General features: G+C 40.4%; 1 protein-coding gene across 4 annotated transcripts in view; it reads right to left on the bottom strand.

Annotated features, from left to right (window-relative positions):
* Nucleotides 1–17,163, bottom strand: part of LOC126090967 (probable E3 ubiquitin-protein ligase HERC4) — a 230,695-nt gene that overhangs the window by 22,219 nt on the left and 191,313 nt on the right. For all 4 annotated transcript variants that reach the window (XM_049907026.1, XM_049907028.1, XM_049907027.1 and 1 more), the window contains exons 19-20: nucleotides 16,579–16,728; nucleotides 14,152–14,300 (exon numbers count right to left, since the gene is read on the bottom strand). In XM_049907026.1, the coding sequence (XP_049762983.1) occupies nucleotides 14,152–14,300; nucleotides 16,579–16,728 (299 nt within the window). The remainder of the gene's footprint in view (nucleotides 1–14,151; nucleotides 14,301–16,578; nucleotides 16,729–17,163) is intronic.

Below are 17,163 nucleotides of genomic sequence, written 5' to 3'. Positions count from 1 at the left end.
AACCAACCACCAACACACCATATGTTCTAGCAGCTTACACAGAATGATGGTGAGGCTGATGGGCCAATAGCTATCCACATCAAGTGGGTTTTTATTGCTATGAGCACTGAATGATGGTGCTCTCCCACCATTGCGATGAAAATGTGTCACGACACCAGATCCTGTTGAAGATGATGATGAGATGTCGCTTGTAGTCGGACGAGAGATGTTTAATCATCTGACTGTGGATCCGATTTGGCCCTGGAGCTGTATCGGGGCAATGTGCAAGGGCAATGAGGAGCTCCCACTCTATAGGGTCCATTGTGGTGTGCAGTGAACGAGAGGACTTTCCCTTCCATCTGCCATTTGATGGGGCAAAAGGCTGGGGTGTAGTTATCCAATGCAGAGGCTCGAGCATAGTGCTCAGCAAAGTGCTCGGCAATCGCGTTAGTGTTGGAAGGTAACACACAATGTATGTTAATGCCAGGGACACCTGTAGGGGCCCAGTACCAGAAAACAAGTCTGATCTTCGTCCAGAATTGGGAAGGTGACATATGGCACCCAATGGTCGAGACGTACCTCTCCCAACACTCCTGTTCCAGTCTTTTTATAAGCTGACTAACATGGGCACAGAGCCGTTTAAAAGCTATTTGGTGCTCCACAGAAGGGTGCCATTTATGTCGCTGTAGAGCCTGCTTACGCTCTTTAACAGCCTCAGCAACTTCCGGTTAGCAATAAGGCACTGTCTTTCACTTAAGGGCACCCTGAGGAGCAAGGGATCACATTTTCTGCTACAGAAACGATTGTTCTAGTGACCCTCTCAACCACCACATCGATGGTACCATGTGGGGGGTATTCAACGGTGACAGCAGAGGTGAAAGCTTCCCAGTCTGCCTTATTTAAAGCCCATCTTGGTAGGCATCCATGGGCATGATGCTAAGGGGGGGTGTCAGTATGATGTGGAAGTGGTCACTACCACACAAGTCATCAAGGGCTCTTCAATAGACAGATGGGAGAAGTCCTGGGCAGCAAAGTGATAAGTCAATGGCCAAGTAACTACCATGAGCCACACTGAAATGTGTGAGGGCCCAGTATTTAAGAGACAGAGGTCGAGCTAAGACAGTAAATTTTCAACATCTCTACCCTGGCGAGTAAGCATCGTACCACAAGGGGGTTATGAGCATTAAACTCTCCTAAAAGTAGGAAAGGTTTACAGAGTTGATGAATCAGTGCAGCCAATACATTCAGGGGTACTGCAACATCTGGAGGAAGATATATGTTGCAGACAGTTAGTTCCAGCGTCCTCCTCATTCTGACAGCCACAGCTTCAAGAGGAGTTTGAAGGGGCACAGGTTCACTACATACTGGGTTCAGGACATAGATGCAAACTCCACCTGACACTCTACTATATTCGCTATGGTTCTTGTAATATCCCCTATAGCCGCGGAGGGCAGGGGTTTGCATTGCCAGAAACCAGGTTTCCTGGAGGGAAATGCAGAAAGTAGGTGTAAAACTTAACAGCTGCCATAGGTCAGCCAGGTGGTGGAAAAAACCGCAGCAATTCCAGTGGAGGATGACATTATCATGAGGCTGGGAAGGCATGAAGCGCTCAAGGAGGCAGTTTGCACCTCAGGGTCACCTGCTGCCACCAACTGAGTACCCGTTCGATCAACAGCCATTGTGTCTGAGGGTTCAGCAAGATCTAGATCCGCAGGGGACACCAGAATCTCCACGTCATCCTCAGACGCAGAGCTTGTAGGTAGTGGTGGTAGTGATGGTATTGGTGCCATCACAATGTCTGGGATCTTCTTCTTTTTGGGTTTCTCTCGCTGCTCCTTTGGTTATCTCGCTGGGAGGGCTTCACTGAGTCAGTCTCAGGGACTGAGGAGGACCATGAAGCCCTAGGACCTGTGGCTGCTTCAGCCACTGGCATGTGTACGCTTTGCCACTGGTAGGAACCTGGGAAGGGAGTGACCCCAGGGGACCCCTTCCTAGCGAGAGGATCTGAAGAAGACTAGTGCTTCTCCAGCAGAGAAGTGGGGACTGCTGTCCCCAATGGTTGGGGGAGTGTTGCTCTCAAGGTAAATGGTGCGGGAGCAACAGGAAGGGAAGTGCCCCCCATCATCAAGGGGGCCAGTGTTGTCTTATGGCTCTGAGAGCCGACTGGAATTGGTGCAAAAAAAAAAAAAAAAAAAAAAAAAAAAAAAAAAAAAAAAAGGTTCAAATGTCTCTGAGCACTATGGGACTTAACGTCAGAGGTCATCAGTCCCCTAGAACTTAGACTACTTAAACCTAACTAACCTAAGAACATCACACACATCCATACCCGAGGCTGGATTCAAACCTGCGACCGCAGCGGTCACACGGTTCCAGACTGTAGCGCCTAGAACCGCTCGGCCAACCCGGCCGGCAATTGGTGCAACAGATGGGGCTGGAAGAGTAGTTATAGCGGTGGCATAAGATGTCACGCGCACAGAATGGAGCCTTTCAAAATTCCTCTTAGCCTCAGTGTAGGTCAGCCGGTTCACGGTCTTGTATTCATTGATTTTCCTCTCTTTCAGTAAAAGCAGTCTGGCAAGCAAGATGAATGATGCTCTCCCCAGTTGACACAGATGGGAGGTGGGGCACATGGAGTATTGGGATGCAAAGGACATCCACAATCTCGACAAGAGATGCTGGAATTACAGCGGGAAGCCATATGGCTGAACTTCCAGCACTTAAAGCAGTGCATCAGGGGAGGGATATATGGCTTGACATCACAGCAGTAGACCATCACCTTGACCCTCTCGGGTAATGTGTCTCCCTCAAAGGTCAAGATGAAGGCACCAGTGGCAACCTGAGTATCCCTTGAACCCCAATGGACGCACTGGATGAAATGAACACCTCACCACTCTAAATTGGCAAGCAGCTCATCGACAGACTGCAAAAGAAGGTCCCTGTGGAATATAATACCCTGGACCATAGTTAAGCTCTTATGGGGTGTGATAGTAACAGAAACACCCACCAGCTTGTCACCAGAAAGTAATGCCTGTGACTGGGCAGAAGTGGCTGCTTTTATCAAGACTGACCCTAACCACATTTTGGACAATCCCTCCACCTCCTCAATCTTGTCCTCTAAACGCTCTACAAAAAACTGAGGCTTCATCAACACAAAGAATTCTTCATCAGCTCTCATACATATTAGGTACCGGGGTGAATAAGATTTGCTGCCATCCTTAGCCTGGCATTCCTCCCATGGTGTGGCCAGGGAGGGGAACAACTTGCAGTCATACTTCCGTGCATTAAATTGAGCCCTTGAACACTTAAAGAGACTGCTGGTGGTTGAATACTAGCAAGACATGATGTACTATGCATCATGGCGTGTCATCTGCCCTGATGCCATCCACTCCTACCGGGGACCTCACCACGGGTGCCAACCAGCCGCAGCAAAGGCCACCTGGCAGGATGGCCAATGCTGGGAGTCCCGAGACCCCAGGGTGATGGGTATCTACTCCTTGGCATACATGGTGAGTTAACAGTGCAGGCATCAGCAGAGTGATCCCTGTGTGGTGAGGGGGCTACAACCAACAGAGTACATGGCAGTCCCACCACAACGGACTGGCTACCATGCTGGATATCGGGTGTCAGCAAGTAAACAAGTCCATTATCATTGACGGTGCAGAAAATGATATACTACACAGTGGATGGAGGAAAATGCACCCAGGAGGGTGACCTCACCCAACAGCTGGAGAATGAGCGGAAGTGAAGATCCAGGTTGACAAAGGATGTGAAAGGTCTCAGTACACGATGGACACGATGCACCACATAAGGCACCCTTCCCCTATTGGCTCAATCTTCAGGAAAATTTAGAAGAATGGAGGTCAAACCCTACAGGGGACTGTCACATAAAGGCCGAAACATGTGAGACTCCTTTTAATCACCTCTTATGATAGGCAGGAATACCTCAGGTCTATTCTAATCCACAGGAGGAAGTTCTGTGACTTTTATAAGTTAGGATTTTTATATGTTGCCTAAGATTATTTGTAAATTTGTGGCATTATCCAGATTAGATGAACCGCATAAGATGGCCAGTTCTAGCAAAATACTGTTGTTGGGTGATCTGATTATCAAGTTTCATACACATTATTTCACAAGGCCATTTAAGATCAAGGTCACTCAAGGCACTATCAGTTTTGGTACTTTCTGGGACAGATTTTGTTCATCATGTACAGTTATCCTGCATTGGAACAAGAAAAGACTTTTCTTCAACTTTGCACCATGAATGCTTACTCAGATGAGCATCCAGTAGTTAAGATTATTGCTACTCTAGTGTCATCTTATGACTTGAGTCATCTGAATCCAGGGCAGTGTTAACTGTTGGAAATTTGTGCAAAGAATTTGGAGATGTTCTTACTAATCGCCTTAGACTTGTAAGGTGCAGGGAGCGTAAAATCAAACTAACTGACACAATTCCAGTCAAGCATATTCCTTGTCAATTGTCTCTCCTGCAAAAATAACAACTAAAGGTTGCAGTTGATAACATGCTATGGGAAGGAGTTATAAGACCCTCCAAATCTCCATATTCCCGAAATCACATGGGGTGGGGTGCAACTTCTTGTAGACTACTGCACCTTCAAAAAGAATATTGTTCTACAATCCTTTCCATTACCTAACACACCCATGTTTTTCATGGTTCCAAAAAGCAAAAGTGTTTACCACCTTACCGTATTTACTCGAATCTAAGCCGCACCTGAAAAATGAGACTCGAAACCAAGGGAAAAAAAATTCCTCGAATCTAAGCCGCACCTGAAATTTGAGACTCGAAATTCAAGGGGAGACAAAAGTTTTAGGCGGCCCCTCCAAATCGAAACAAAGTTTGTCCATTGTAACATGAGACACAATTGAGGTCGAATGGATGAAGATACAGCTACAGTAGTTTGGTTCAAGTCTTAAGCTTAACAAGTTAGGCTTTACCAAGTAGCCATTGCTGTGTGTCAGGCGCTCCATCCGTATTTATATGGGTACCCTTCCTTTTTCACATGCTTCATCTGGTTTGAATCGATTGCTTATTTTGCTTTGATCTGTTAAGTGCCGTTCTGTTTGTTATAGGGTTTATGTCACTCTACGCTGAAAATGCATTATTGTACTGTGTCATGCATTGTCTGTCGCATTCTGATAATGAGTGTTTACGACCTGTCGCCGCTCGCCGCATGGCTTGCTTTTGTGTGTGCTACCACGGCTTACAATAGAAAAAAAAAGAGAGGAATTGTTTCATATGTGAAACAATGGCAACAGACTGCTATTTGTTGTTACTTACATTGCTGCTTTCTTTGATAATGATCAACAAGGACCAAATAATAGATTGCATATGATAGATGTTCTGAACGAGAGTTTAGCGAAAAATTTTCTACGTTTGAAAATCTTTGCAGACGCCTCTTTAGTACATTACATTCTGCACAGAAATTAGAGTCATCTTAGATTTAAAAATCTAGTCAGTTGCCGTGCTTCATTTCAGACTGTATCACTATTCAGCATAAGAATAATACGAACATAAACATGACATGATATGTATATTCTTCCGCGTTTGCTGTTATCTCTCACTAGTTTCATAGTTTATTAGGCAGATAGGATTTAAATGAGATAGCAGCAAACACGAAAGAATACATGGCATAATGTTTACATTCTTCTACCTTTTCTTTTAATTTATTTACTGAGGCAGAAGTTTTGGCGACAGTATTTATCTTTGTCCCTGCAAACTAGCATTCCGATTCCTGTCTAACGCTACATACATTCGACGGCAGAAGTTAGTTGTGGAGGCACCTACCAACATTTTTCAGAACTTCCGCTTACTTTGCACTCGATTCTAAGCCACAGGCAGTTTTTTGAATTACAAAAACCGGAAAAAAAGTGCGGCTTGGATTCGAGTAAATACAGTAGATACTAATCAGGCTTATTTCCAACTGCTCTTGGCTGAAGAGCCAAAGCCAGTAAACACTTTTACGGCAGATCAAAATATTTTTGAATTCAACTGGGTCCCCTTTGGCCTGCTGACTGGAGTGGTACTGTTATCTCATATTTTGGATACGTATTTTCAATATAAAGCCTAACTGCAAAGATGATCTTGTAATTTCTGATCAAAATTTCCAGAAGCATCTAGGCAATATGAGGGAGGTTCCTAAGTGATGTGAGAAGCTGAGTTCACAGTTAAGTCATCTAAAGTACAACTTGCTAGTCCAAGATCTCCTTTCTAGGGCAGTGTTTCACCTGTGGGAATTAACATCAACCAGAGATGGATAGGAGCAATTTACATTGCCCCTGCCTAAGAATGTGAATGCAGTGGCTTACTTCATAGGCATGCCAAACTTTTTCCAGAAATTAATCCTGAATTTCGCCTAGGTATTCATATCACTTCATGAGAAAAAGAAAAAGTGGAGAAAATTTGAGATGAGTACTTCTCAGAAGGCACCATCTGAAGCTTTCAAGGCCATGCTGGCAAGAGATCCAATTCTGGCAACGCCCAATTTTGAGAAGGAATATATTATAAAGCAGATGCATCTACATCTGGGCTTGCTGCTGTGCCCCCTTCAAAAACATTCAATCTGAAGGCACCCTCTGAACTGTGTGTCTCGTGGTTTTTCCACTCTGGAAGTAAAATACTCCAAGTATAAATTAGAGGCTTTGGCAGTGTTGTTTGCCCTAGGAACATTCAAGATGTATTTAAGGCAACAAATATTCCAACTAGAAACTGACAACCAAGGACTTACTTAGATGCTCATGATGTCAACGCGCATGGAACATATTGCCGGATGGGCATTAAGGATCTCAGATTTTCATCTGAAAGTTAAACACATCTGTGGAACAGAAAATGTAGCTTATCATCTTAGTCATATGCTTAGAGAGGGATAATTTGAGGGATACAACGAAATTCAGTTCAATGACACAGAATCAGACAATTTTGATGAGGCATCAGTTCCTCCTCATGGATTAGCAGCACAAGAAGATGTCAACCCAGAGCTGTCTCCAATTAAGGAGTGGTTAAAAAAAAAAAGGGGCAAATCTGTAGGACCATATCTTATAAGGGGAAAAAATCTTGTGTTGCTTGGCTCAGGGGTGTCAGGGAGATGAGACTGTATGACCAGCTGAATTGGAGGAACCCAAACGAGGCCACTTGGGCAATTAAAAAATCAGGATGAAGACTCATGAAAACTTTATTTGGAAAAGTATGGAGAAAGAAATTAGGAAGTTAATCCAATCATTTAAGGTGTGTTGTTTGCCTACTCTGAATACCTGCCAAGGATTGCTGGTCTCTAGCCTCTTGAGTGCTGATGTAGAAAATGTATACTGATTACCATATTTACTCGAATCTAAGCCGCACTTTTTTTCCGGTTTTTGTAATCCAAAAAACCGCCTGCGGCTTAGAATCGAGTGCAAAGTAAGCGGTAGTTCTGAAAAATGTTGGTAGGTGCCGCCACAACTAACTTCTGCCGTCGAATATATGTAGCGATTCACATGCATGCTTTTCAGGCACAAAGATAAATACTGGCGCCAAAACCTCTGCGTCAGTAAATAAATAAATAAAAAATGATGGAAGACGAAATTTTTTCTCCGCCCCGAGTTTCGACCACTGCATTTTCATACATTATCCAACGAAGTAAATACAAATTCCGTATTGTTAGTCTTCGAATGTAGCAACATTTCAGTGTACTGTACTACGAAAATCCGACTGGCAAGACTGTTTGGGATGTTTGTCAATATGGCCAACTCTACATTCTGAATTTTTTCTACCTATGAGAAGAGATGGTTACTAATAGGAACTTTTATGAATTGTGAATCACATGCAGTATTCTCTTCACCATAAGAATAATACGTATATAAACATTTTGCCATGTATTCTTTCGTGTTTGCTGCTATCTCATTTAAATCCTGTCCGCTTAATAAACTACGAAACTAGAGTGAGACAACAGCAAACGCCGAAGAATATACATATCATTTCATGTTTATATTCGTATTATTCTTATGCCTAATAGTGATAGTCAGAAATGAAGCACATCAATTGACTAGATTTTTAAATCTAAGATGACTAATTTCTGTGCAGAATGTTATGTACTAAGAGACGTCTGCAAAGATTTTCAAACAGAAAAATTTTCGCTAAACTCTCGTTCAGAACATCTTCTATCATACGCAGTCTATTATTTGGTTCTTGTTGATCGTCAAAGAAAGCAGCAGTGTTAGTAACAACAAATATCAGTCTCTTGCCATTGTTTCGCTAATGAGACGATTTCTCTCTTTTTCTTTTTTTAATTGTAAGCGGCGGTAGTGCGCACAAAAGCAAGCCACGCCGCGAGCGGCGACAGGCCGTAAACACCGATTATCAGAATGCGACAAACAGTGCATGACACAGTATAGTAATGCATTTTCAGCTTAGAGTGACGTAAACATCTATAACAAAGAGAACGGCACTTATAAGATCAAAGAAAAATAAGCAATCGATCCAAACCAGACGAAGCACGTGAAAAAGGAAGGGTACCCGTATAATTATGGACGGAGCGCCTGACGCATAGCTATGGCTACCTGGTAAAGCCTAACTGCTTAGCTTACTACGCGAACCAAACTACTGTAGCTGTATCGTCATTCATTCGACCTAAATTGTGTCTCATATTACAATGGACCAACTTTGTTTCGATTTGGAGGTGCGGCCTAAAACTTTACTCTCCCCTTGAATTTCGAGTCTCATATTTCAGGTGCGGCTTAGATTCGTGAAAATTTTTTTTCCTTGATTTCGAGTCTCATTTTTCTGGTGCAGCTTAGATTCGAGTGCGGCTTAGATTCGAGTAAATACGGTATTTTGGTCCATTTTCATAGTAATGGTGGAACCAATTTGCATTAGTTTGTTAGATGCATGTAGGCATTTTTGTTGCTTAATTCCCACTAAGAATGTCATTGCACCGAACACTATTAAGTGTTTTCAGGCAATATTCGATATCTTTGGACTAAGTAGAACTTTCATATCAGAAAATGTTACAGTTTTCAAAGTGGTTGAACTTATGTGCAATGCTCATGATCATCACTCTAAGTGGGATAATTTATTTTCTGGGCTAAGTTATGCGTTGAAGACAAACTATTCATGAGGTACAAAAAAAAAAAAGTCTGGCGAACTTTACGTTTTCATTTAAATCCTACTTTCCCACTCCCAACTATGGTCCCTCAACAATTTATAACCAGAAAAGATCAATGCTATGCAAATCTGTGAGATGCGGGTATGAGGATAGAGAGATTTGAAAATGAGCCATGAAAAAATGTAGGCAGACAGACCACAACACTGTCGTCAAGTGATTAGGTATTTATAAAAAAATTTTGGTGCTGTACGTCAAGGGGCAGATAAGGTTATGGGCGAGCTTTTTCCATGTTTTGTATGTGCTGTTCAGATTGTTAAGTTTCTCACCCAGATCACAAGACACACAAAAGGCAAAATTTGCAGCGCACCTCTCCCAAACCAAACATATTTAGGGGTGGCTTCACCTGAATGGAACTAAAATGTGTTACGTGGGTTCATGACTGTAACATCTGACTCAAGAGCTGAAGATTCCTTAAACAGTTTGTACAGTGTAATTTATTACCTCTAGAAGTGGCTGCTAACAATGATGGGATAATCCTTGTTGAATATTTTAGAGGCCCAATACATGGAACTTTATTTTTATTCTTGTATTTAATGGCTCAGTTTTGTTTAAAATTAATACTTGTAATTTACTGAGTCATTTAAGCCAATTGTGCACACTTGTTAACCCTGTCTTGTAAGGAAGGAAGGAAGGAAGGTAGAAAGGAAGACTGGGTTTAATGTCCTATACACAGTGAGGTCATTAGGGGTAGAGCACAAGCTTGGATTGTGTCAAGGATGGTGTAGGAAATCGGCTGTGCTCTTTCCTGGCATGATTTAGGGAAATCACACAAAACCTAAATCTGGATGGTCAGACGCAGGTTTGAATCATCGTTCTCTCAAATGTGAATTCAGAGTGCTAATCACTGTGCCACCTAACTCATTGCTGTCTTGTAAATCAGCGGGCAGCGTTAATTTGCTGTAGCCTAATATGGTGAATTATATAAACAAAGTCAAACAATGGAAAATACAGAATGGAATTATATAAACAGACTGCCTTAAAGATTATGTCTTCTTGGTTATTGTGACAACAGTAAAGGTACTCCCCCTATCTGTTGTCAACTATGATAATTACTCTGCAATGGACCAAGTTAAACAAATTACTACAAACATTTATATTTTCAGTAGGTTATTTAAACTGTGTGGCTCCATATTGCATATTTTTCCTGGCAACTAATTGGGAATCTTAAGCAATTATTAACGGACCTGTGAGACATCTCAGCCTGATTCTTCCCCCTGCCCTTTGGAGCATATGACAGGGAGGATGTCACAACCCTGTGGCAATTTGAATGCCATGCCAATGTGACATGCACACAGTGGCAGTGAAGTAGGCTACTGAGTTTCACTGTGTGGTGGCACTGATAAAGCTTGTCCCTGAGAGTGTGCTCTGGAAAACAAGGTTTTTGGATGTGTGCCAAGCACTGAAGTGGATAGACAGCTGCACCCATGCAAGGACAATGGCGTGAAGAACACAACACGATGTTTACAAATTATAGGAAGCTGATTTCTTGTGCCTTGGGATTAATTTATTGTCTGGATATCCTATATGGTTTGGTATATTTCATAAACAGTTGGACAATTGTGAACTCTGTTGGTTAATCAAAGGATTTTTTGTATGTAATTACCACATTTGATTATAATTTTAAATTCTGATTTGCAGTTGAGGAAATGTCTTAACTCATTTTTCCTATGATATTTTAACTGATACGTTAAAACTAGCCACTGTAGCCTTATTTGAGTAACCAACAAGCTCTCTGTCCGCATTAATGGCCACCGACAAACTGTGGCCAAAAAACAAGTAGACCATCCTGTAGCTGAACACGCTGCCAAACATGATACCCCTCATCTCAACAACTGCTTCACAGCCTGTGCCATATGGATCCTTCCCACCAACACCACCTTTTCTGAATTGCGCAGGTGGGAACTTTCCCTGCAATACATCCTACGTTCCTGTAACCCTCCAGGCCTCAACCTTCGTTAGTCACTGTCATCACCCATCCAGTCCCCACCCTGTTCCCAGTCCAGCTCTACACAGCCGTCATTTCACCGCAACCCAGTCTTTTAATTTATTTTATTTATTTATTTTTTATTTCTCTCCTTTCCGCTACTTACCCCCTCCCCCATCCGCACCTTCTCTCCTACCCTCCGTCTAAATTGCAACACTTCACTGTCCACCACTCCCAACACACTGTCCTTCCCCCTTCCCGCCCCAGCCTCCTCCTTACCCCCACCCAGTCACCACTCCTATCATGCACTGGTGCTGCTGCTCGCAGTGTAGTTTCAGCTCTCTGAGACTGCAGATGTGTGTGCAAGTTGCAATTGCGTGAGTTTGTGTGTGCGTGTGTGTATATGTGTCTACTGCTGACAAAGGCCTTAATGGCCAAAAGCTAAGATTGTGTGAATCTTTTTATTGTGCCTATCACGGCTCGGCATCTCTGCTATATGGTGAGTAGCAACTTTCCTTTGGAAACTTTCCTTCTCTCGTATTGTTACATTCCATCCTGGATTTTCCATTGTTTGATTTATGAAAATTTGTATCTTTATGATGCAATTCACTCTTTATGTACTATTTTTAGACAGGATTGCTTGAGGATGAGACTGGAAAAAGAAATATAAATTAATAAAATAGAAACAAAGTGTAGTTTTGGAATGTATATTTCCAAAATAATACTTTATTAGCTATGGATCCATAAATAAATTCCCCTTCAAAAGTAATGCAGAGGATTATAAGAGATAATAGTGTCAGAGGATGGGAAAGTAGTTAAGTGGCAGGCCGTGAAAGCACATTGGTTATTTGAGTGTCCGCAGGCAGCGCAACTGTCTGATTGACAGTTGCCGTGCTTCAGTTTATAAGCTTCAGAAGAATTGTCATTTGCATACTGCAACTATTGTCATTCTTCCTACAGATGTCTGGCACAGTTAAAATTTTCTCAACAAAATTTATCCATCTTCTCTTCTTTCCTCAAGGATTCAGCTTTGACAAGCTTTGCCCTCTACCCATTCCTTTTTCAGTTGTTCAATGTTTTCTCTTTCCTGAGGTTTTAACTACAGCACCACTTTATTTTGGTATTCCACAAATCTCCACCCAATGAAGCCAGTGACTGTCATTGATACCATAAATACTAAATTCATGATGCAAGTATTTCTCCTTATTTGTTTTGTACAAACTTTAACAATCTTACAAATCTCATTTCTACTATTTGTATTTGTTGTTTTTCTTTCTTTCTTAATGCCCAAACTTCACTTTCATATAACACGGTAGTTACTGCCGTTGTTTTACAGAACTTCAAAGAACTTTCTCTTAGGACTTTATCTGTGAGTAGCTTTCTTTTTGCACAAGAAACTAGTTTATACTTATATTATTAGTGCCATTACACCTGCTAAAAAAGATGTTGTTCTAAACGTAAGTGAACAGTTATTACTTTAATATTGTTTGTAAAGAGTTTTAACTTTTATTTGTTGACAACAGTTCTCAGATGAAGGACAAGGGCCCCAAGGGCCTGCAGCTAGTGTTCTGTCCTTTTAAGTATTATTTGGTAAAACCAAAGGGTACTTTAAAGACTCCTCATGCCCAATTTTTAAAACCATTGTGTTCATACTTCAATTCTCAAAGGACACTGTTGATATAAATATTAAAAAGCACTGGTGACAGTCTATAGCCTTGTTGGAAGTCCATCTTTGTTGTTATTGGAGGACTCAGTCCATCATTCCATTCCATTACAAACTTTGGGTTGGTACACGGGCCACAGCTAACAAGAATATGGGGTATCTGGTGTATCTCTTTTCCTTTAGTATCCTCCACATGTCTTTCCTTCTTAAAAGGCTAAAAGCCTTTCCATTATCTATGAAAGCCAGACGAGTTTCAATATGAACTCCCAGGGATTTTTAATTATACAGTTGACTATCAAAATACTGTCTTCATGTAAGTATCTTGGACCAAAACCACATTGTTACAAGATATCCTTTCCTAGAAAGTGGAAAAGTTGAACTGGAAAATCTGGACAACTTTTCCACAATTAAAGAAAAATTACCACACAAAAAGACTATTAAAGAGAAAAGCTATGGATGTCCTGAATCAAAACTGAACCCAGTTTTCATAATGATGTCGATAGTACATGTCTTGTGAAGCTCAGCCACCCAGTACAGGTAAAGGAATGTGTGTATTTACATGCAACCTAGTTTAAAACCATTTATATTTGGTAATTTCTTGGCAATTATTCATAATAATGTTAGACAAGACCTCTTTTGTGCAAACATCAAAACACAAAGTTTTTACTGTTGTTGCGCACACAATTTTCTTTCGTTTGCCAGTCTCAAATGGTCCTGGAAGTTCTGTGTTATTACAAGTGCTAAAATTTATTCTCCTTCCTGTGTAAATAAAACTGCCCATACAATGCATTTTCTCTTTACTTTTGTAAAGAGAATGTAGGCCCTTGAAGAGGCTTATGCAGGATAGACTATTATGGAGAGCTGCATCAAACCATTCTTTGAACTGAATACCATAGTAATGATGCTTTCTTCCAGGTGTGCTAGTCTCTCAATGAAAGCATGAGAACTGTGAAACTTAGAAGGTAGGGGAGAGGTAAAGCTAAGAGGGAGGGTTGTGAATTGTACATGGTTAACCAAGCCAATAGAACAACTGCCCCAAAAGACAGAGATTCTGGGTTTGAGTCTAGGGAAGGCACACAGTTTTAATGTGCCAGGAAGTTCCGTATTAGTTTAGAGATAAAAGAAGGATAGGCTAGAAGAGGTCAGAAAGGAAGGGCATGTCATTGAGACCCTGGGATGAGATGTCCCCTCCTCATTCTAGCCAACAAGTGACCTACCCTTCCTTTCTGACCTATTTGCTTTCAATGTAATATTAATCTGTTAGGAAGTTTCTTTACCCACATTATTTTGGTAGATGCTTGCTTTTGTACAGGAATAATTTTGCTTTCTTGGCAACAGTGTTTCAAATTTACTTTGAAATATTTTTATTGTAACATTTTTAATTACAATTATTAAATGCAGAATAAAGGAATACAAGTTGTTGTACTTACCAATAATCACAGCCATAAGTTCATGAGAATGAAAAAGTTTCAATATTCTGCCTCCACATACTTTATGGAAGCCTCCATTAAAGGCAGTAAACTGTTTCTCTACACTTTTATTGAGTATGAAGTCAACATACAAGTCAACATATTCACGCCTGATGCATTAGAAAAAAAGAAGAAACATTTTGAATTAAACAATAATGTAGTCATACATACAAACATGCATATTTGATAGTTCAATACTTTTGGAAAGATGTAATATCACAACATATCAGTTAATATTAAACAGGGGGAATTTCAAACAATTAATTAAGACTTATCAAGTTGCTGATACAGACTTTATTTAAGTCCACTTTTCAAGTGGATCTGAAAATGGCCTCGGTGTGAAGGCTGAAACCAGTCATTCTCTGAATGCTGAGAAACTGATAGGAATTTCACACGATGCAGAGGATTCTATACTATCATTTTGAGCCCAAGCACCTTTACTGTACTAGGAACAGAATAATAAGGTGGTATAGTAAAAAAAATAATGTGAAATTATCCTCAAAGCCTATGAAAATGAAGATTTGCTGAGATGCACTAATACAACAGAGTAACATATTTGTGGTGAATATGTTATAAGCAGACTCCTCTCAAGAGGAATTACCAAGTTCTTTCTAGCTACAATAACATTATAGCCTCTGTTTTGCAAAGGAAAAGACTGTACTCATTCAGATTGTGCAACATCTATTGTACAAAGATTACTAACCTTGCATTGTAAGGTAACTACAGCCATAAATTTTGACACGTCATTCACCTACGTACTGACCCAATATATCCAATTTACAATTTCTAACAATTAGTTTCACTTTACTGACTTGTTTGTGTTCTATTACATTTAAAGCTAGGGAGATCACCATTCTTTAGTATCATGATAAAATGTGTGTGAAGTGCCCCAAAATAGATTGTAATTTAGCCATTTAAAAATAAGTAAACTGTAACATTCCTCACAGTCAGGAGGCAAAATTCCAGGACTATTAATAGATATATTTGAAAGTACAGTAATTATTTCTGGGTTTCAGAGCTATCAGTTCCTTCCTCAAAGGAGAAAGAGAGATACACTTTGGAAGATTAGCAGGGAGGGGCAGATCAATCAGACCCAAGCTTTGGAGGTGTCAACCAGAGGAGACAAGGATGAAGGGGGAGGTACTACAGAGAACAGCTATTCCTGTGCCTTTTTTAACACATTTGATGTTACAAAACAGACCTGGAATCACTACAGCCATGCTTAATTTTATTTTTACAAGAGAAAATTTGTGGTTCTTACACAGAATTATTTTTCTGGAATGCTACTCTCATAAAGCAGTAATCAAACAGAAGGTTGGTTTACACTCGATGGCGATTTACTAGGTATATAGTCACCATAAGTCTATCTGCTCTGATTTGTCCTCGGAACCTCAGCTCATTTAGTAAGATTTCTATTTAAGCTAATTTAATCTTGGAACCATCTATAATTTAAATTGGAATTCAGAATATAATTCAACTTCACTTTTCACATATATAAAGTATCACTGCAAGGAAAAGTAACAAACACTATATAACATTTAACCACTGAAGCTACCAAGCTATATGTTAGAAAGAAAATATCTTAACCCAACCTTGTGCCAGAGTGAACACACGTGAATGGGCATCAGCTGTGAAGCATTTTCTCTGGTGTAAGCAGTAGGCAAATATGACGAGATGTTCCCTAGTGTTCCATAGGTTGTAGATCTTTAGGCAACTCATCAAGGGAAGTTAACACTATCTCTCACCAGGATTTTTCTCTGTGTGAACTGTACGCAGAGCATTCAATGCCACAGCTTCCCCGTCCCCTCATGCACTAACTTTGTTATTTAATGTGATTTGTGCAAGCATGTAATACTGTCAGGAGAATAACATATTGTGTCAAACGAAAAATTTACCTCAGACCTGCTCATTCTCACAGCACAGGTTAAGGTACCCATAAGTACATCACAGTTGTATTGCTAATTCTTTAAAAGTTGGAACACAGTGTTAGGGTGCCTACCATAATACATTTCATAGTTGAGTAAATGCCCAAGATAACAGCATTTTCCTTTATACATTGCTTTGCTTACTTATTTCCTAACTACATACTCACATCTTGTCTCAATAAAAATCAAACCTATCTGCTGGTGGTCTTATTGAGAAGGGGGCGGGGGCCGATGCCAAGTTCATAGTGTTCACATGCTCTGATCCTTTTCCTGTTCACTCCCACAGTCCACACTACAGAAGATTGTTTACTGGTACAAGTGAATGGCAGTGAACACTAAGAAAAAGCTGTGGGAATGTCCATTCACATGATTTTTAATGACAGTGACAATTCTTTAAATGTTCAGCAATCTCCATATTCCAACAGATTCAAATAGTATAATTTTGATTACAAACAACACTAACTTGTTCTGTTGAGTAACTGGTATATTTGACCCATCTGCTTTCAAAGGCAAATTTTTAACTTCGCCATAAACTTCTCTTGTGATTTCAAATGTGAGGCAAAAGACGTCCTCAATGTCAGGATCTTCATAATCCAGAAGATCTTGTAGACTCCTACAAAGAAAATTTGATTATCAATTTTACTTTTCTTTCATTTCAAATTAATTTTAGGACAAAACACCTATCAGATGCAGCATCATCATTTGTAAAACAAATGAAATCAGTGTTGTTTGTTAATTATGATGAAGCAAAAATTACTGAAGAGGCTTTCTTTATACCTCCACAGGACAGGAACAGTCCAAGGACGGTTGACATTCTATCAAGAGTTTAAAAAATTATAAACCAACTACTTCACTAAGACTAGTGTAAGCAGCACCAACCCTCCAACATATTAGACTGCAATGGATTTAGCCACTCTCCAACAACAGAAGAGAAAAAGAATGAAAAATTGAATAGAAAATTTAAAATTAGGTGTACAGAAATGTAAATAAGACAAAAGGAAATCTAAATAGCAATTTAGGACACTACTGTGTTGCTAGAAATTTGAAA

The sequence above is a fragment of the Schistocerca cancellata genome, chromosome 1 (assembly GCF_023864275.1).
Source record: "Schistocerca cancellata isolate TAMUIC-IGC-003103 chromosome 1, iqSchCanc2.1, whole genome shotgun sequence".
Classification (NCBI taxonomy): Eukaryota; Metazoa; Arthropoda; class Insecta; order Orthoptera; family Acrididae; genus Schistocerca; species Schistocerca cancellata.
This window is presented reverse-complemented; position numbering and strand designations above follow the sequence as displayed.